Source organism: Orbilia oligospora (assembly GCF_000225545.1).
Source record: "Orbilia oligospora ATCC 24927 unplaced genomic scaffold scaffold00215, whole genome shotgun sequence".
Classification (NCBI taxonomy): domain Eukaryota; kingdom Fungi; phylum Ascomycota; class Orbiliomycetes; order Orbiliales; family Orbiliaceae; genus Orbilia; species Orbilia oligospora.
In genome coordinates, this window is record NW_011645772.1 from 2,405,975 (window position 1) to 2,426,051 (window position 20,077).

The following is a 20,077-nucleotide window of genomic DNA, read 5'->3' on the forward strand; positions in this document are numbered from 1 at the left end:
TGTCTGAGATTCCTTTATTTTCTTTTTCTTCTTTATTCTTCTCCTTCTTTTTTGTATTTTAGCAAGGCGGGTTTTATTTTGTTTTGCGGCCGCGGGTTTAATTGGGCTTCGTGGGGTTTGGTTTGGTGGATCGTGAGTGTTCGACCTCATAACTGGTTTGACTTCGAATTAAGAGGATTAATTAACCGCTCTTGTGGTCGGCGTATAAGAGATGTCCACATGACTTTCAGGCTTTCGAGCATAGTATCGATCAGATTAGTAACTCTGAAGTTTAATATATTGACGCATTGATGCAGGAATCTGCCTCTTTATGCATATATATGACACATTTATTTAATGTTCAGGCTTTGCTATTGATATCATGATGTTTCTGGAATCGAAAGGAGGATAGATTGTGGCGAATTGCGACTGATTTGTCAGGATCCATGGCGCTGGTACTTGTTTAAAATCGATTGGTGCGTATATGATAGCTAGGTTTAGTTGAAATTGATACATTGATATTATACCAATTCGAAGATCGATATTATGGCAGCAAGTCGGTGATTGCGGTTTACCGGATTTAATAAATTTATGCTGGTTGTTTTTTATTCCTCGGACTCTCTCGCAATTTGAACCGTACTTTCTTCTTTTTCTTCTTCGACCCAGAATCCTCTACCGCTTTTTCAAAGTCCTCTTCCGCATCGCCAGGCTTGGAATGGGAACTAGAATCCAATGGCGATCCGAACCCGTAGGAATAAGAACGGGAAGTATACATCGAAGGTCTTCCCCTGGTTTGTTTCCTCTCCCGATGGAAACGATCAAAGACCGCACCTATGACGCAGAGCGAGACCCAAAGGAGAAGAAAAATTATCAATATTGCGCCCCATACTTTTCGAGCGAAGGGTGTGCCTTTGGCCGATATGATCGTTTTAGTCAATATATCGATTGCCATTTTGTTGTTGTCTGTAAACTGGTGACCCGATTACTAGATACGATGTATATATAAAGGGAAGTATTAAGTAGTTGTTAGACGAATAGATTAGATGAGATGTAGTATTTTTATATTGGGAAGATGGTGATATCATGATGTCGCCGATTGAACCCGGGACGATGGAGCTTAAATAGGATAGAGTTCGCGAGGATGGACTCGACGACCCGGGTGGAGATGGAACCGAGGTCTAGATTTTGATTATATGCTTTTTATTTGCTTTGACTTGGCCTTTCTTGCCCCACTGTCACTGCAATGTATATTTCTTGAGATGGAAGTATATCGATATCGATATATCTCAACATCAGGTCTTTTGTCTTAGACAAAGGGAATAGATTCGATCGAAGGGGAAGAGAAGCTAGAAGAAGCAAGAAGAAGCAAGAAGTGTTGCATGTGTGGTCACCAGCCACAGATCAACCGTCGTAGCTCAGAGTGTGGCTTAGTCCAGCTGTTGATCTAGTTACTGGGAAAGCTCCCCTTCACCAGGGCGGCAGCCACCAATCTGTCCATCCGTCTAAAAGCGTCTGGATTATCTTCAATCAATTCGACTATCTCCGTTTCTCGTCAACCATTCCCTGCTATTAATTAAGTCCTATTAGGTACTTCACTACGGAAATACACCAACCGCTTCACGACCCCTTTACCACCGCCAACAGACTTCCCAATACTGTCGCCAACATCAATTCCATTCTCGTATTCCAACCAACAACCTAACGTACCTCCAAGCTAAGCTTCCCCTAAACGCTTCCCCCAGCCGAATTCAAAAGAAACAAAACAAAACAAAAACAAAAAACCGGGGAAAGAAACAGACATCAATCCTCACCCCCCCGTTCCACCGGGAATGGCAACCCTACAAAACGGTCTCCCGGAACGGGACCCCCGTCGCGGCCGTGACCCTTACCAGAGGGGTGGTCCTCCTGCTCCAAACGGTGGAGCCTACCCCTCAGGTCCTAGACGACAACCTCCTCCTCCCGCTGGATATGACGGTCCTAGGATTGATACTACTCGGAGGGGAGCTTATGGTGATGGACAGCTGGAGCCGCCGTTGACACCGAGGGGATATGGTAGCATGAGTGGACAAGGAGGAGGAGGGGGAGGAGGAGGTGGCGGTGGCGGTAGTGGTGGTGGTGGGAGAGGTTACGAATATGCGGATGTTAGTAATACGGGACGAAGACCCTCAGAAGCTCCTAAAGATAGATCGAAGTCGAGAAGGCGGGGGGAACCGGCTTATCAGGATATGAATGGGTCGGCAGAGGGAGTAGCTAGGTTAGCTGGATTGGCTGGTATGATGATCTAGCGGTTCTCTAGAACTCGGGGTTTAAAATTCGGCATGGAAGGATGCTAATCTTGGGTGATTAGATGTCTTGGAAACAATACGACGAGATTGGGACTTCATGACTAAAGAAGAATGCATACCGGTACAAATTGCTCTGCAACTGAACGACCCGAGTTCTCTGGGTAAAGCAAATCGACTTCGCGACTTCAGGGTCATCAAAAAGAATCTTGAAGGCGCTTTACAGGCTGTCGTCAATGGTAGGTGCCTTTGGTTGGTATGCACCATGCGACATGGGTACTGATTATGCTGCTTGTTTAGAATACCATCAGGGGTTCAATAGCTCGATCGGTACATACCATAGCATCATGCGGCACATAGGCACATCAGCGGCCAAAGTCCAAGACCTAAAACAGCGAGTCTCGAGTGCTAAGAAAGACTTAACATCTGAGAAGCCCGAGGTCAAGAATTTGGCGGTTGAGAGTCAGATCTACGAAAGCATGCTCCAGACACTATCGCAAATGTACGTTTGGGGAGCCATTTCAAGACAAGCCAAGCTAATGACTCTACGAACAGTGAACACCTCCGCGATGTCCCTGAGAAACTGGACCTAAGGATGGGCGAAAAACGCTTCCTGACTGCTGTCGATATTCTTATGGAGGGTTTGAAGAACAGCAACAAGCCGGACTTGAAGGGCATAGGAGCACTACAAGACCTTCGACGGGGCCTTCTAAACCAAGAGACGTCACTGGCTGAAATTCTGGTTGAGGAACTACATTCACATCTCTATCTAAAATCGCCATACTGTGACGGTAGATGGAAGTCATACTCGAACCAGAAGGACAACAAGACCTCGGATCAGCTGCTGGGAGGTGGTGTTATTCCACAAGCGACTGTTACAAAGCGGGCACTCGACATTTTCTTGGAAACTGAGGATCTGACGAAGGAGATGGTGGAAGATGCTTCAAAGAATATAGAAGCCGAGAGTTTGCACTATATTCGTTTACTCATCGAATCTCTTCACAAACTTGGAAGATTACCCGCAGCTTTGGAACAGATTTCTCAGAGACTGCCGGTTGAACTGAACAAAGTTGTCGAAAAGACGAATCTTGAGGTGGATTCCAGACACCCCGCATCCTTCAGGGGGCTCTCGAATCTGAAAGACGGTAAAGCTATTGATGCTGTACTATCGGAAAAAGATGAGCGGGTTGAGGTTCTTAATGATTTGTTATACACACTATTCTCGAAGTTTGAGGCGATTTTGGAGGGCCACAGGGTTGTACATGATGTTGTGAAGGCTATCAGCAAACGTGACTGGTCTAAGGATAACACGACGACGCTGTCTGGTGGATTCATGGAAATCTGGAAATTGTTGCAAAGTGAAACAAGGTCGCTATTGCACGACTATATCACTGCAAACGAGAGCAGAGCCGCAAATTCGAACGCTCCCAAGGCAGCACAGAATTCTGTCAATACTATCCTGGCTGCCAACTCGGCCTCCCAGAAGAAGAGGGTGAGTCGCGGCTTATTTCTACTAGGCGTGGAATGAATACTAACCTTACGTAGCGGATGTTCAAATTTGGTGGACCTGAAAACTCGGACGCCTTGATCAAGGCCAACCAAGACGACTTGGAAGCTATTCTCAAGGCAAACGTACCCGGACTTGTACAAGACTCTGCTGTTCCTGTTATTAGAGAGGCCGAGGAAACACAGATTAGCGATGGGTCGGCTACGGGTAGGAAACTGCTCGTCGAATCGACGGTTTTTAATATGGGCCACTTGCTTTCGCCCTCGCTGCAGTTTCTGAAGAACGTCAAGGATATTATTCCCCCAGGGTAAGATTTCATCCAATGATGAATGGTGTGTACAGCCTGCTAACGACCATGTAGATTGGGTGTCGCCCCTAGTACTTTCACATCCTTCCTCGATGACTTCCTGGTCAACGTCTTCCTACCACAACTTGAGGATACGCTACGTGAGCTCGCTGCGCAAACAACAGGAGAACTCGATGCTTTCCGACAAGACACGCAGTGGAAGAATGTTGCACAGCGTCCGGTCATGAAGGGAACTTCTGGGTTCTTGAGCCTAGTTACGGCGATTTGTCGTATGCTGGACAGTTTACCGCACGACCAGTCGTTTAGTCAGTTGATTGTGGACCTGCTCACGGACTACTATGAGAAGTGCCATGCGTTCTTTAGGAGTAAGTTTATTCTATTTCCGAAAGTATTCCCTAATACTGACTTTTCCAATAGCACTTGTCCAGAAGGACCCGAACACTCTCAAAAAGAGCGCCCTCTGGGTCGTCCCCGGAGAACTAGAATCTACAATGCGTGAAATGTGGGCCGACCCTACCGCATTCCACGATTTCCTCAACAAAGAAACCCTCGTCTATTCCAAACTTAAGGGCACAGAAGGTGTTAGCTTCGAAGACATCATCTCCGACCGTAAAACAATTTACACCCTATGTATCCTGTACAACAGCATGGACTGGTTCTCTCGCAAACTGAAGAAACTCCGTCAAGTCACCGACATCGAAGACCCCAGCAAGGACGAAGGAACTCGGAACCGACGGTGGAACAATCTCAACTCCCAACTCGCGAGAGACTCAGCTTCTCCTGTCTTCTTACCTCTTACGAAGGATCTGGCCGAAGCGTTTGATGGGGTTGTGAACACTTATTCGGAGTTAACGAATACTATCTTGTTCACGCTGAGAGCTGAGGCTAGGACTCATGCGGCGCATTACATCGATCTTGCAGTTGAAAAGACTTCATGGGTTTTAGAGAATGAAGCCCCCGAAGCCGATCCTCAGATCTTGACATTGAATACAGAACTAGTATGGTTCGACCAGGACGTAACCAGCTTGCTTCGATTCGAGGAACAGAGGTTTATCAAAGCTGGATTGGGCGTATACCTTGACCACCTGCTGATTAGAAGCTGCGGGAAGATCAAGCAGATGAACCGTAAGGGTGTGGATAAGATGTTGTTGAATATCTTGGTCTTACAACAGAACCTGAGGAATTTGGTGTTAGAAGATGGAGTTGTTGGTGATGGAAGAGATGAGCAGAACAAAAAGGTTGTGGCATTGAAGAGGAGTGATGATTTTTGGAAATTCTTCAATACGGGACCCGAGGTAAGTTACTATCCCCTCTAATGGTGGTAGATCTATGGATGGATGCTAACCCATTTCTTTCTTCTTCTTCTTCTTCCTCTTAATTTATAGGATGTCCTTCAACGAGCCAAAGACAAAACCTTGCCTTACACATACGATGAAATGAAGGATTTGGTTACATTATGGTATTCGGAAACTTTCAAGACAGGAAACAGACGAGAGTCGACGATAGCGGCGCGACGAAGCCTGAATGATCATTTGATCCAGTTGAGTGAATTGATGTGGGAGAATTAACCGTTTTCACATACGCATTGAGGGGGGAGATTCTGGGCGGCTCGTGTGGGATATGGGAATCGGTGGTGTATCATATGGTCTCTTCTGTTTCCTTTTTTTTATTTTTTTGTTTTGTTCCCCTATACTTTCCTTGACGTGGACTCCTCCTATTTTGCTTTTTTTGGCAATGGCTTTTGTTCTTTCCCTCTTTGCTTCTTCTTGTTCTTTCTTAACCATGGAAAGAAACATAATCTTTTGTGTACTTCGATCGGTTAGCAGGCATGTATGTATATGTTCTTTAGTCCAAAGTGACCATGGCGGGTTTCCATTGAGAAGCTAGCCTTTATTGTGTTTCAGTGTTGGAGTGCTACAGTGTATATTCTAGAAGCTGTTGAATCTAACGAAGGAACGAAATGATACGAATTTCTACTAGAAGGGTCTGGAATTGGCGTATAAGACCCCGCGGAGAGGTTTAGTAATTCCAAAATGCATTCATTAGGATAGTAGCTATAGTTAGCCCAAGAGTTAGTAGGACCTTAATTCCGACCTATTTATGTCTTGTAGACCTCCTAGAGCTCCCACGAAAGATGAAATACTCAATACCCCCATAGAACGCAAAGTTATCTCGATACCTTCGCTTTGTGGAAGTAGTTAATAGACTACTCTAACTACCAAAAAGGGGTAAATGGGGACTCTAATAAGGTGCAGTCTCTCTTTGCAACCACTTCAACGCCCTCTGATCGCCGCTCAAGAGCGGACTGGTTTTCTCAAACACTTCCTTATGGTACTCATTCAAATACTTTTTCTCATCTTCGGTGAGGAGACTAACGTCTGTGAGGCTACGGCACATTGGTACCATAGTAACAGTTTCAAAACCCCAGTACGGCTTCTCGCCGAATTGGTGGTTCGTCTTGATCGGTACAACTAGGATAATATCTATTTTATTTGTCAGAGTCAGTGCTTAACGGATACAGCATATACCTGTAAATACCAGGGAACACTTACTCTCAATTCGGATTCCGAATTTTCCATCTTCGTAGTACCCCGGTTCATTGGAAATGACGTTCCCTAGTTCCAATGGGACCTCAGAGTATTGAATTCTAGTACCAATGCCCTGGGGTCCTTCATGAACGTTCAAAAACGAACCAACGCCATGTCCTGTACCATGACGGTAGTCCAATCCCTCCGACCAAAGGAACTGGCGAGCTAGAGGATCAAGTTGATACCCACTGATACCCTTAGGGAATACAGCCTGCCCAAGGGCGATGTTGCCTTTCAGGACTAGGGTGTAAGCCTTGATTTCCATTGGTGTTGGGGTTCCGAAGTGGAGGGTTCGGGTAGTGTCAGTTGTGCCATCATAGAATTGAGCACCGGAGTCCTAATGATGTTAGATCGAATTACTTGTGAATTCGCTAGGCAGGTATCATAAACTTACACAGAGGTAAATAGCGTTAGGGTCAATCTTGGCTGCCGTCGGACGTTCAGGGTGGTAATGAATTACGGCTGCATTCGCGCCTGTTGATGAGATGGTACCGAACGAAAGACCGACGAAATTCTCCTTTGTTCTAGGTTGGCTGTTAGGCCTAGATCTCTAATATACTGCAGAGGTACCATATAACATACTTTCTGTACTCCTCGAGCTTGTCTGCTGCATCGACTTCATCAAGCTCGACACCACTTTGGAGCTGTTCCTCGAGCCATGCAAAGTATCTAGATAGGTTTGTTAGTATTTTTGATCTACAAATTTTGAAGGGCATAAACCTACTCAATCAAAGCGACACCATCACGAATATGACATTGCCTCATTCCTTCCAATTCGGTTTCGTTCTTGATCGCTTTTGCGACAGTGACCGGGGATCTGACTTCCTCAAGTCTACCTTCCCCAAGAGCCTGTGCAAGAGCCCAGCTAGCATTTGCAGGGAACAAGAACTTCTGGGGTTCCGCTGCGTTTTCATCGACAGTCTTCTCGCTAAGGGCCGTGAGGGTTGTGAGGACATTATCGTAAGCAACTAGTTGGACGTGCTCACCAAGGTGGGCCTCGAGTTCGGAGCTTCTTTGTTGTGGGTTAATGAAGAGTGTAGTAGCAGTTGGCGTGACAGTAGCATAGCAGAAGAAGACAGGGTTGAAAGGGATGCTAGGAGCCGAATTAGTATATTTTCATAAACTGACCCTTTAAACGATTGCAGAATACATACTCGCTGCCTATATATAAGGTAAAATTTGATTAGGCCTCCTTCACTCTCATAACGTTGAATATTGGGATCACGAACCTCTGATGTTGAACAACCACATAATCTCGTCCAAACCTGTTAAAACCAAACCATGGCTCTTCTGCTTGGCTAACTCTTTCCTCAAGTCTTCAATCTTCTCGACAAAATCCTTGCCGGCGAACTTCTTATCAAGGATGATAACTGGCTCAGCTGGTCGAGCTGGCCGTTCGGAACCCCAGACCTTGTCGACGAGGTTTTCGGTCATTCCAACAAGATCACCGCCACCCTTCTTCTGGATCTTGGTTTTCAACGATTTGGAGAATGCTATAAGCTTGTCAACATTTGTTGCAGCTCCCGTAATCAGAACGCATAACCGACATACCGTATGTGAGGAGGGAGGCATCGACACCGACGTTCTTGCCTCCCGTGGCCTCTGCGGCGACCCATTCACTCCAAGTTGGGACATCGGCCATTCCCTGCTTTAACAAAGTCCAGTTTTCATCGAGCTGTTGTTCGGCCTGGTTGAAGTATCTGCCGTCTGTCGACAAGGCAGCCTTGTCGTGAGTAATCAAGGCCCAACCAGCAGAACCGGTGAAGCCAGAGATGTACTCTCGACGGCCATCGCATGGCGAGGTATATTCGGACTGGTGAGCATCTTCGGAAGGTACGACTATGCGACATCGATGTCAACATCAGCATACATCAAAACCGCAAAGACAAAGGTGACGAAGCAACTCACTGTAAACGTCGATACCATTCTCCTTCATCAAAGCCCTAAGGGCGGCAAGCCTTTCCGTTGTATTGACCATCGTGTGCTGTGACGTACGTTCAAGAAGTGTGGAGAATAGTCGCCGCGGAAGGCCGAGAGTTTGAAGAGGATTTGGTAACTTCGGCTGTTGATGGTATATAACGGCTAGCAGAGTCCCTGGTGACGGGGTTTGGCGGCTATTTCTAATTCTAGTGGAGTAATAGTGCCGGGAGATACAGAGCTGTGATCGTGTCGCGGGGCGAGCACACGACAACGCTGGTTCAAGGCTGTTGCTAGCTCGAGTCGGCAAAGACCGAAGAACGCGAAAGGCTACACTTTGCATAAGGCTTGACTCCAGAATTCACAAGAATCCTGTGGGGTCTCTTATAGGCCTTGGAATTGAACACCTGACCAAACGCTAGTCTTTTATGTAACAAGATTGGACGGTAATGGATACTTGAAAAAGGAGGTCTATGATATTCTAGCAACCCCCACAGCGCTCGTTCGAATCAATTTAGGGCGACCAAATCTCAAATTCTACACACAGATTCATGGATACCTTGAGCGCAAGTGAAAGGATATTAAATACCGCAAACTTTCGGATTTCCAGCTGACTTGAAAGCAATGGGGAATGTAGTTAGCAATTAGCACGATATGGCGACATTCTAGCTCAGAGTTTTGAGGCTATCCAGGCACCTTCCTGATATTCCCAGGTCCCCTTGTCTGGAGTTTCGTCAATGTGGGGTGGTTCTAGATAGGAACGGTGTTGGACAGACAGTTGTAAAAATATTTTAAGACTAGTCGACTAGTGAGATAATATAATTTAGGCTAGTGCACTATTGTGCCTGAAAATTTGACAAATTTATAAACACGGATTATACTCAAATATATATATGATGTTTATGGCTAGATTTGATTGCTAGGACCGTGAACAAATGGTATGTCGTAGACAGCGGTGGGTAGGTTTGTTACATAATCAACTATAAGAAACTTTTCATTGATTCTCAACAGAGCGCCTCGCTTCCAGGTCTCGGCTAAGCTCGGACCATGGCCAACCCCTCCCCCGGGGAGTTTAGTGTCTCCCCGAAGGCCAATTGGTCCTGACAGGGGCTCTCCGGGCCGGACTCGGAAATGCAACAGCTCGGACCTTCTTTCAACACGGAAGGGAAAGTATTTAAAATCCAAGACCTGGAACTACTCGGCATTTCTTGACTCACTCATCCTAGATCTCTGGGTATAAATTATCTTGATATTTGCTTTCTTCGCATCTAATCGAGTATTGCTGCCAGAACCTTCAGGTCTTAATCCTTATACAAGCACCATACGATTTTCTCTTGAAAATGTCTCCTCCAAACCCCCTCCTCAGCGACAATGTCCCCTCCCACATCCTATCCCTCCTCGATCGTCTCCATGAAGCCTCCCTCAACCAAGAGTCTAGCATCACAAAAGCTGACTATGCAGCATCGGTCATCCACGAAAACATGAAGGATAAATTTATAGCTCTCGAACAGGATAAATGTCACTTTGTGTACCAGCTCGCCAAAGCTATTGGCGCCAAAAACATCGTTGAAGCAGGAACTTCATTCGGTGTCAGTACCATCTATCTTGCTTTGGCAGTAGCGGCCAATATCAAAGCTACAGGAGGGTCTGGGGTGGTTATTGGGACTGAACATGAACCGGAGAAGGCGGCGAAGGCGAGGGAGCATTGGAAGGAGTGTGGAGAAATTGTTAGCGGACTTATCGATTTGAGGGAAGGAGATTTGAGGGAGACTTTGAAAGTGGCACTTCCAGATACAATTGATCTCTTGCTATTGGACAGTAAGTACTCCCACTTATCTTGTTTAGCTAAAGATTGTTATTTCGACAACTAATTATGGTACAGTCTGGACCCCAATGGTGGTTCCAACCCTGAAATTGGTGCAGCCAAAATTTAGGCCTGGATCTGTGATCATTGCAGACAATACGGTCGGGAGTGCTCCAGACTATCAGGAATTTTTTGATTACATTCGAGCGCCAGACAGTGGTTTCACGAATATTACACTCCCATACCACAAGGGACTAGAAATGAGCGTTTATTCCCCTAAATAGATACGGTTTTTTTTGTTCGTGCTATCTAAGGACTCTTTATATAGTTTTCTATGTCGAAAGAAACGAAATAACTCGATGTCTATGTCAAAGATCTATAGCATGCGAACTCTGGCCGCAAAACAGGTCTACTATTACCATCGGCTAGGCTATCGATCGTATAATAAGGGTTTCGCACTCCCGGCGTTCAGGTCCCAAGCATATAAAAAAGAGATATGATTCTATGTTAGCCTAGTTGTAACTTTGGGGTGGTCTTACCAACATCCACTCGAACCATGCCCTGGGTCTTGTCGGCCTTGAGGGTATACTCAGTTTCGTTATTTTGGTCTTCTTCTGTTATTGCATCTTCGGAGGCATCAAGGTACTGGTCAAAAATCTCCTTTTCGAGGTTATCTACCTCTCTTTTAATTGACCTCACGCCCTCTTCGACCATATATGATCTTGCGACGATCCTGCACACTTTGTAGTCTTTCTCCATGCTCAGGTTGATATTACCGACTAATTTTCTGTTCTCAGGATCAAGCGAGATTGGTTGCTTGAACTGACTCTTCCTCTCCCCAATTTCGAGGTCAGCAAGAACGGCTTGCTCGTCAGGAGAGAACGGAAAAAACGGAACTATCAAATCAATTCTACTTGTAAAAGCAGCCTGCGGGAGAACTTGGTTAACCGAGCTCTTGAGTCACACATGCGTAAAAGTGGGTCATTACGTACGCCGAAAACGCCATGGAGAGTCTTCCTCATTTTGACTCCAAACTCCTGTCCTTCTTTTGCCATTAACTGCGGGGTAATCGGCTCCTTATCCTCGTAGAATCCCATGATTGTGCTGTCAAGAGCATTTGTCGCAAGAATCCAGATTACTTTAGATATATCCATTTTGGAGCTACCGCCTCTTCGATCCGACAAAGTTGCTATGGATTGTAAATTTTCAAAATCAGACACTGTAACCTCTAGGTATTTTCAATTTCCACACTCTGCGATGCATAGACTTACCACCACGCTCAAAAGGTACAAGTAAAGCATTACGTATATCGATGCCTGTTTTCTCTACTTCATCGAGAAGAACAATACACCTTTTACCGTTATTGTCAGCAAGGAAGTTATTGACTGGTGAACCATCTTCCCACCCCTTGTACGGTTTGTGGGGACCAAAAAATTCGTCCTCTCGCTTTACACTTGCCATGTTTTCGGAGTGGAATGGCACTCCGAGATACCTTTCCATTTGCTTCGCTAGCTCAGTTTTCCCATGACCAGAGGGACCTAAATGATTGGAAAGTGAGTTTTCAAAGCTCTAGGCCTGGAGAGTGAAGCTGTTACTCCGCGGAGACTTTAACTACCTACCTGCAAACAATAGCACCGTCGGTTTTACCCCCCTGTCCGGCTTTTCCGTCATCATAAGGACATGGTTCAGTAGCTTTTTCAACCCGAACTCCTGGCCGACAATATCAAAACGTGCCCGGAACAAGGGCGAACAATCCCATCTTGGACTTTTCGCAAATTGTTTGTGGCGTTCTGTAACTTTGAAGCTATCACCACGGTGTAAATCGTATCTCATTGATAGATTTAAACACTTACGTAGCCTATTGAAAACCACATCGTTGCACCACTCCGTATCCTTGTTAGTGGTTACATTATCTAGAAACTCCCGGCGAACCGCCTCCCAGGACTTCAACTGAAATATCTGCGGTTTAATATATGGAAGGCGGAGAACACTTGGAATAACGGACGACTTTGCACCAAAACCGAGCAACATACGGACAATCTTTGGTTCTCCAAGGAGGGCTGCAAAAGCGATTACCGGAAGGTTATTAACCGGGAAAATGCATTGTCTGGTAACAAAAAGTGCCGCCGATATATTTGTGGCCAAATTAGGGTCTGCCCCCTCACGTAGCCATTTCTCAACCTTTCTGACATCCCGAGAATACACGGCATAATATAGCGTTGGAACGCCATATATTTGGGTGTCTTTGTAGACATTTCTCGATTGGAGGTCATCCAAATAGTCATCTTCCCTATTGCCGCTGCAGGAAAGAAACTTTCCTAAAGACCGTTCTAACCGTTGTATGTCCCATTGTCTTTTGATATCACAGTGTACTATCATATTGGCAGTAAAATCTCGGTCTTCTTCTTCAAGATCCCAGTTATGACCGAGAGCTTGACAGACTCCGTTATATCCTGCCCGCGTGAGGATACCGTGCATCCAAAGTGTGTTATCTTGGTATTGCTGATATAAAATATTATCAGTTGACAAGATAAGACTATCACAATGGGTTCATAACTTACAATAATACGGGATTTGTCCCATAGGTAACTTTCTTCGACAGGTATGCACTCCTGCTCCGTCGTTTTAATCAATGACAACGACTGGTCTTTTTTATCCTTGCTATCGCTATGACCTAAATTCTCTGTATTAAGTCCAGCTTTCGAATTTTCCTCGCCGGATGCTCCAGACCCTTTGGCTTTGTTCAAGGGCGGACGGCCTACTGGTCGCTTCTTGACATCATTCCCAGTATTAAGTTTCTTAGCTGGATGGTTCGAGTTGCTGCTACTATCTTCAGCGCCGCTAGAGTTTCTTTTTCGGTTCTTGTTCTGAGGGTCACCATCGTCCGATCGCGACATATTTAGGACAAGAGGTTAACTCAAGATATAGGGTTAACTCAAGATATAGGGTTAACTTAAAAATTTCCTTCTTTTAGAATTTCTTAGATTATAATTAGAGTTGATGTGCGAGAAGAGAAAGATACTATCTCGGCTTTCAAGGAGGGATAGGATCGGGTCATATTTATACACTATTAATTCCATACCTATCATCAAATTTATATTCTACTTACGCCGGTAAGTGTATATGTCAGCAGAAATGAAGAACCTAGTACTTTGGCGAAAAGGCGAATGGGTACTAAGATAACCAGATATATTCGAAACCATAATACTGGTATGGCCTTTAGCAAGAATCTTCGCTGTAAATTTAGTCGATACCGGGTCTTCCAACGTTCTACAAGCCGGGAGAGAATAGGTATATAGACTAAACCTTCGAACTGGGGACGTTGAGAGCGGTATTCTCGATGGGAATAAAAGGGACTACTAAAATTAAATCTTCACCTGGGTTTGGGTAGAGACGGTTTTATGGTTTGAAACCTACTGAAACAGATACCAATGTAAAATGCAAGTGAAATTTCGTGAAGTTGAGAAGGAAGGACAAGTGCGAGTTAAATGTTCCAGAGAACCCCATACAAAATACAACAGTTTCAACACTCCTCCCCTCGAAGTTGGGTAGTGCAAACTGCACGCTTGAAGTGACCATCTTAAGAAATACCCAAGAGAATCTTTGCAAACCCTAGAATTATGTGAAAGCTTTGAAATATTATATAAAGGGGCTTCTGACTTTTAGAATCGTGCTTGGAAGGAGAGTAGCTTGTGCGGAATGAAGCTTCTACAAATCTGCTGAGCAATGGCGAGCTACTAACATCTTGTTATTCTTCGTCAACATCGTCAACATCATCACATTGCGACATCGCCCTCCAAACTCCTATCGTCAAAAATGTCAGAAGCTTCTCATGGCCATCAGGCCAATGAAGCTGCCACTCCCATCCAGTCTCCTACTAGTGGGAAGCTAAATATTCACGAAGCTTCAGGTATTGCCTCTAGAAGCGAAACTTCTTCGCCAGAGGCTTGCAAGGCTAAGGCCTCAACCTTTTCTGTCCTTTCACTTGATCAACCTCGCCGTCGGGCCCTGTCGCCTAATACTTTTGATTCGAATGCCATTTCTTATCCCCAAGTCTCCTCTGGAGCTTCTAATCCTACCATTCAACTCTCTCATGACTCTCCTAATCATTCAGTCCGCAAATTATCTGCAACTTCAGTAGGGGAAGCGTCGGAACAATCATCTCCTCCCCAAAAAGAAAACCAAAAATTTAGTCCGGAGCTGAAGAAACAGCTCGAGAGCTTAATAGCTCCTGACTCGAGAACAACCCCACAGTCCTCAGCACCGTCCACTGTTTCGAAAAGCAGTAGACTTGGTGGTTGGTCAATTGGTACATCCTCGATAGCCCTCAGACCCAGTGAACCGGTCCCAAGTATCGTTACCACCCAACTTTGGGAGCCAGAGGGAACCCCGGAAGGATCCTCAGAGAGCACCGAGTCTGATAGAGTCCCAACACCGCTGTCAATGTCTGGGTATCAGTCAGAATACATTTCTTTCCCATCATTTGAGTCTTATCCAAAAAATCCACGCCCGGGTCTACGTTCCAGATGCAGTGATAAGTCCTGGCATCTGCTCCAGAAGCTAAAGGGGAAAATCGTGGAAATGCACAACGCTGGTTTGCATTCCAGTCGTTCAAGTAGCCGAAACTCGATTTCTAGCCGAAAATCGAGATCGCCAGCAAGGCCACTTGCGGAGAATCAACAACCGCGCACGCGAGCTGCATCAGAAAGTGGTGGAAACCGAACACGCCTCGACCCTGGCCCATCATCTCGTTCAAAACTTAAGGCTGCCACTGTTAGCGGTGGAACTTTGAGGACCTCCGCCTCGAACTTGAAAAGAGTTTCAATCGCAGAACCAAATCCTACTCCAATACCCATTAATAATCTACAACGTCGATCTTCTACTCGTAGAGCCACTATTATCGCTGTAACTCCGGAGAGAGGTCAACACACACCAAATCGATTAAATCAGGCTTCGGGACAGACTTCAGAGGGGCAGAAGGAGCCCACAGGACTTTCTGGCCTTACACGTCCCATTGAATTTGCATCTAATATCTTCCAAAGTCTGATTACAGTTGCTTCCGGCGGTTCACCAAAATCAACCCCGGTTTCCCCAGACCGGGGAGGCGCATCCGGGACTAACGTCTCTAAGCTTCAAGACAAAGGGAAATCCCCCCAGCTCACCAACCAAGATTCTAGCGAAGATGAAATGACTTTTATGGAGTACATTAAGAAGTTTTCAGATTCGTCCCCTACGGGAACTCCGAAGTATCCCCCGTTTTCGGCGCCCAGTTGCGACATCTTGGCTGCAGAGGTCCAGCCTGAGTTCTCAAATACAGTTAAGCAAGCTGCTCCTCGAACTGTCACATTCAAAGATCCAATCTATGACAATATAAGACGTGGAGCCGCTCCTATGTCCCCAATTCAAGAGGCTGAGAGCAGCGAAGAAATCCCACCGGAGATCGCCCTCGATCCCGGTACTGGCAAAACCCTCATCAAGTACACGGCGGACGACTATGATGCTATCACCAATTACTTCTACAATGTCCAAATACGCGTTTTGAAACAGAAATGGCCATTTCTGTATGGTAACGAAATCAAATATCTCATTGACAATAAGTGGCTTGAGATGGAATGGGAGGATTTGGAGGATTGGGCACAGGAGAGTGCTCGCCATGTTGATGACGAATATTATGTTGAAACTGATCTCTTCGAAGATTTGACTCTTGTCGACCCTCGTGGCCCTGGCGCTCCCCGACAAAGGTCAAACTTATCTTAGGTTGGGATAAACTATTCAACCATGGAAATATGCTTGGATGGAATGCCATTTATTAGATCAACTGTTTAGACTCTGTGTATTCTTTTAATTCACTACACTTTGTTTCACTCCTAGCGATTTAGTTATCTTGCTTCAATAAATCAGGGATTATTTCTTTTCAAAGTTCTCCCATTGTCCTATAACCATGCCCTTGTTTGTGTGGTTACCCAATTACCCTACATCCCCTTAATTAGCCTGATACCGCTAGAATGATGTTAATATCTACCCGTAACCATTCTTACAGCTCCGCCTGGACCCTGGAGTACGCGGAGTTCAAAATTGAACCCATCTACTCTTTCTATACAACTTAAAACTACCAGCTTTGGGACACCTTGGATTATTCGTGACGCTCGTTGAAAGAACTGATTTTGAAGGTCGGCGTTGTGGAAAAAACTTTCATCTGGTGGAACTGGTTGGACGCAGTCGAAGTGCAATGTACGTAAATTAGTGAATGGGAGCCGGTGGTCTGAATCTGAAGAGCCCCTCATGTTGTCCTAAAGGTCTTGTGTTAGTAAATGCTTCAAAGTTTACAATTGCATGGCGATTTGGAAATAACATACTAATATGAATTGGGCTTTGGTGTATGCAAAAACTCTCAAATGCCTCAAAGATGTCAGGTCGGCTACAGCCTGGAGTGCCGGTTCGTAAATAGAGACATTCATACCGTCACGAACGACATATTGGAGGAGATCGGCCTTTCGAGAGCGGAATGGTGTTAAGTTTAGCGTCTCGCGATTCCTTATGTATGGGAGGATTCGGAGGTACATTGCAGGATCACAATATCCCGTGAAAACCTCACGAACAGCGGCTGCCGAAGTATCTGGCGGTGATTGCTGGATACAGAAACTTATCCCATCCAATTTTGCCCCCGTTTTATATGTACCATTTGCTCTCAAAACCTCTGCCGCTCTACTTGCTTGATATACTGTTCGTGATTCGTAGGCCGCGAGTGGATGGCGTAATTCAGCGATATCGAGGGTCACGTGGGAAAGTCTGTCTTTTGTTCGCAGAAAATACTTCATGAGAGCCGAAACTTCGACTGGAGAGATTGGGGAGTCAAAGTAAACGGTCAATGCAGTTAGGCCAGTCATCTTGTCGAATATTTCAAATGGATCAATGTACTCGTCCTCATTGCGGACGGGTTCAACCTCTGGTGGCATATAGATAATCAACTCTCTATATTATGAAATGTATATTAGATTAAGTTCTAATTTTTAGGTTGGGATATTGGACAACTTTTTTTTACTTACCTTACCATGTGCCCTACGAGCTTCAGTGTCTCGTTGAGTGGCCGCTTTTTGATTGGATATCTCACCATAGCGTATTTATACATCACTGGTAATGAAACCGACATAGCTCGTGCGCAAGTTGCGCCGAATCTCAATCTGTCCCTATCATCTAGGATGCTTTGATCGATTATGAGAGCGAGGACCTCGACTGGGAGGCCCATCAGAGCTAGAACCCTCCGTGAAGTTATAGTGAATGGAGGATCATGCGTTCTCGGATCATCTCTGCGTCCAACATATCGACCCCAGAGCCTTCTTAGGCCTATATTTGTAAAAACACGAGAGAACCATGAACCCTGACCAGAATCTACTTCGATATCAATATGACCGTCTAACAGCCGAGAATGACGACTGAAATCTCGAGGCTCGGGGCGTTCCGGACGCGACCGATTTGCTGGCAACCAGCGACGCAACATGTTCATCATATCTTCGTATTCTTCGAATAAGGAGTTCAAGGTCTCCGTGATTGGTATATCGAAAGATTGTATATCAATATCCAGATGTTGCGGGTTCTGATGTTCACTATTTGAGTATCCGAAAGGTTGAAACGCCCCATCTTGAGATCGTAGTTCTTGTTCATTTTCAAAGCTGGTTCTAATTGTCTGAAGACTATAAACTTGTTGCTTTATAGAGGAATTTGCTATATTCAATCTCTCAAGTATCCCATCAATGATCAAAATCGTTTCAGACCCTTGGAGTGTAGAACGTGGTATTTTGTGTGTTGTTGGGGGCCCCTGGTCGCTATCATCTGGTGTTACACCACTTACAGAGGGACTTAGCAGGGGACCCGAGCCTTGGCGAGGCCGGCCCGGAAGTGCAGAAGATGAATCCATGGTAGCTGGGAGCGGTTCAGTCTTGTTCATCCTTGAGGCCTTTACCATCTCCGCAGTGTTCGATCCAAATCGTAGGGACTATTACAAAAGTTACCGACGGTTCGGTTGGCGATATAGGCCTCTATATTGATTCGAGTGCATTACTTTAATCAAGTCTCGACTATACAGTACCTATTTGTAAGATAAGAAGCCTAGAACTCCCGGCCCCACCTTCGCCCTTTAGTATCCGGATCGCGAAGTCAGCTTTCGTCATCTGGCATTTCTTGGTAACGTATGACAGCACAATCAAATTTGCGCGCCTGTTGAATCTCGAATGAATCACAAGGAAAATTACTAAATTTGTACAGCGCTTCCTGTGGCCCAAGAGGAGAACTTGTTTTTTGTGATTATTACCTTTCCAAGTTAGTCGTGCTGGCAGCATCCTAGGATGGGTAACACAACATTACCGATTCCAATAGAGATTACCCTTGACATTCTCCAACGTTGCGGTCGGCATGATGTATATAGTTTTGCTAGGACTTCGAAAGGTAATTATGACATATCGGTGCATCTCCTCTATAAACACATCGACCTAGTCATAGCTCTTGAATCCGAAGCGTTAGAGCGCCATGAAAAGTACGGCGTTTATGATTTTGTCCAGTGAGTACAGCCTGGTCTGCTCTTTTCGGTAGACAGAAGCATCCACCCAAACATTAAAAAAACAAACCGAATTTCATAAATTTAATACCTATTTTTCTCAGAATCGTGGACCTCCCTATTGGATTCTCTTGTCCAGAATTCTTCACCGACCCCCTAACGGACGATCCTACATCTGACATCCAAGAGGCACTAAGAAAATTCAAAAATATCCGAGAGCTCCATATCATAATTGCCGAGGAAAACTACTCAAAAACTTGCCCAACAGCTAGAATCCTCCGTTGGGTCTTTTCCGATTATGTGTCTCGATTATCAACTCTTTTCTTGGAGATATACAGCTTCTCTTCTCGTGACCAGGAATTCAGGGATTTATTAATGGACGTTTCGACTTTCAAAAATGATCCATTACCAACTCATGACAATCTAAAGACAATAAAAACATGGGTCACAGATTCCCAACCAAGAAAACTCATGTCATACATTTCGCCACTTCTTTCGCCGTTTGTTTCTAGTCTAGAAACCATCGAGATAAGGGTACGACGCAACTTCGACGATGATACTGAGAACGACTTGTCGGACTTAGTTTTTGATTATACATATCTAAATGGTCTCGGGTCTGACAACATTACTTCTGCATTTATCGAGGATAAGCAGTTGAGCTCCGCGGGGTTAGCTTGCAAGTATATTGCGAGAGCCTGGCCAAATTTGGTAGAGTTAGATCTCGATCTTGGGATAGACCAATTCATCGTAAGTTAAATTTTATTACTTCTTTAAACTCATATGGCGTCAAAAAAACATTTTGTACTAGTGAGTGCCATTGGGGTATATAGATCTGTAGTGTCGGTTTTGTTGACTTTAGCCTTGACACCAAAAGGAACATTACCGCCGTCTTTCACACCTCAAAAAACTCCAAAAACTCAGTATAATGTTTCCGTACCGCTCCTGGGAACTAGCCGACATACGAGAGAACATGGCAGAGGAAGCGGAATGTCCTGCGACACTATTGTGTATAAAAATCACCTCTCTTCAAGAAGTATCGATAAAATATTTGGGGGGAGACTGTTCTATGCCCCAAACGGCAGTATTTGATTGTTTCCGCACAGAACAGGGTCCCGATGAAAATCGGCCAGCGGCTGTCGTGG

The 20,077-nt window shown here is 45.2% G+C and overlaps 6 protein-coding genes across 6 annotated transcripts; 3 read left to right on the plus strand and 3 right to left on the minus strand.

Moving 5' to 3' along the window:
* Positions 1–1,808: 1,808 nt before the first annotated feature.
* Positions 1,809–5,643, plus strand: AOL_s00215g709 (uncharacterized protein; the record flags this gene model as incomplete). The annotated part of the gene is made up of 8 exons (XM_011129911.1): positions 1,809–2,250; positions 2,327–2,500; positions 2,562–2,763; positions 2,817–3,753; positions 3,807–4,075; positions 4,130–4,440; positions 4,493–5,370; positions 5,461–5,643. The coding sequence occupies 8 exons, from the start codon at positions 1,809–1,811 to the stop codon at positions 5,641–5,643; spliced, it is 3,396 nt and encodes a 1,131-aa protein (XP_011128213.1).
* A 673-nt stretch (positions 5,644–6,316) lies between these two features.
* AOL_s00215g710 (uncharacterized protein) lies at positions 6,317–8,641 on the minus strand (the record flags this gene model as incomplete). Its single annotated transcript, XM_011129912.1, has 9 exons — positions 6,317–6,558; positions 6,628–7,000; positions 7,058–7,187; positions 7,246–7,332; positions 7,388–7,756; positions 7,818–7,824; positions 7,893–8,156; positions 8,215–8,502; positions 8,572–8,641. The coding sequence occupies 9 exons, from the start codon at positions 8,639–8,641 to the stop codon at positions 6,317–6,319; spliced, it is 1,830 nt and encodes a 609-aa protein (XP_011128214.1).
* Positions 8,642–9,920: 1,279 nt separating this feature from the next.
* On the plus strand, positions 9,921–10,668 carry AOL_s00215g711 (uncharacterized protein; the record flags this gene model as incomplete). Its single annotated transcript, XM_011129913.1, has 2 exons — positions 9,921–10,398; positions 10,463–10,668. The coding sequence occupies 2 exons, from the start codon at positions 9,921–9,923 to the stop codon at positions 10,666–10,668; spliced, it is 684 nt and encodes a 227-aa protein (XP_011128215.1).
* Positions 10,669–10,891: 223 nt separating this feature from the next.
* On the minus strand, positions 10,892–13,281 carry AOL_s00215g712 (uncharacterized protein; the record flags this gene model as incomplete). Its single annotated transcript, XM_011129914.1, has 5 exons — positions 10,892–11,311; positions 11,377–11,573; positions 11,656–11,922; positions 12,004–12,886; positions 12,946–13,281. The coding sequence occupies 5 exons, from the start codon at positions 13,279–13,281 to the stop codon at positions 10,892–10,894; spliced, it is 2,103 nt and encodes a 700-aa protein (XP_011128216.1).
* A 919-nt stretch (positions 13,282–14,200) lies between these two features.
* On the plus strand, positions 14,201–16,141 carry AOL_s00215g713 (uncharacterized protein; the record flags this gene model as incomplete). The annotated part of the gene is made up of 1 exon (XM_011129915.1): positions 14,201–16,141. The coding sequence occupies one exon, from the start codon at positions 14,201–14,203 to the stop codon at positions 16,139–16,141; it is 1,941 nt and encodes a 646-aa protein (XP_011128217.1).
* Positions 16,142–16,317: 176 nt separating this feature from the next.
* Positions 16,318–18,329, minus strand: AOL_s00215g714 (uncharacterized protein; the record flags this gene model as incomplete). The annotated part of the gene is made up of 4 exons (XM_011129916.1): positions 16,318–16,356; positions 16,423–16,674; positions 16,741–17,356; positions 17,431–18,329. 4 exons carry the CDS (start codon positions 18,327–18,329, stop codon positions 16,318–16,320), a joined length of 1,806 nt encoding a protein of 601 aa, XP_011128218.1.
* Positions 18,330–20,077: the final 1,748 nt, after the last annotated feature.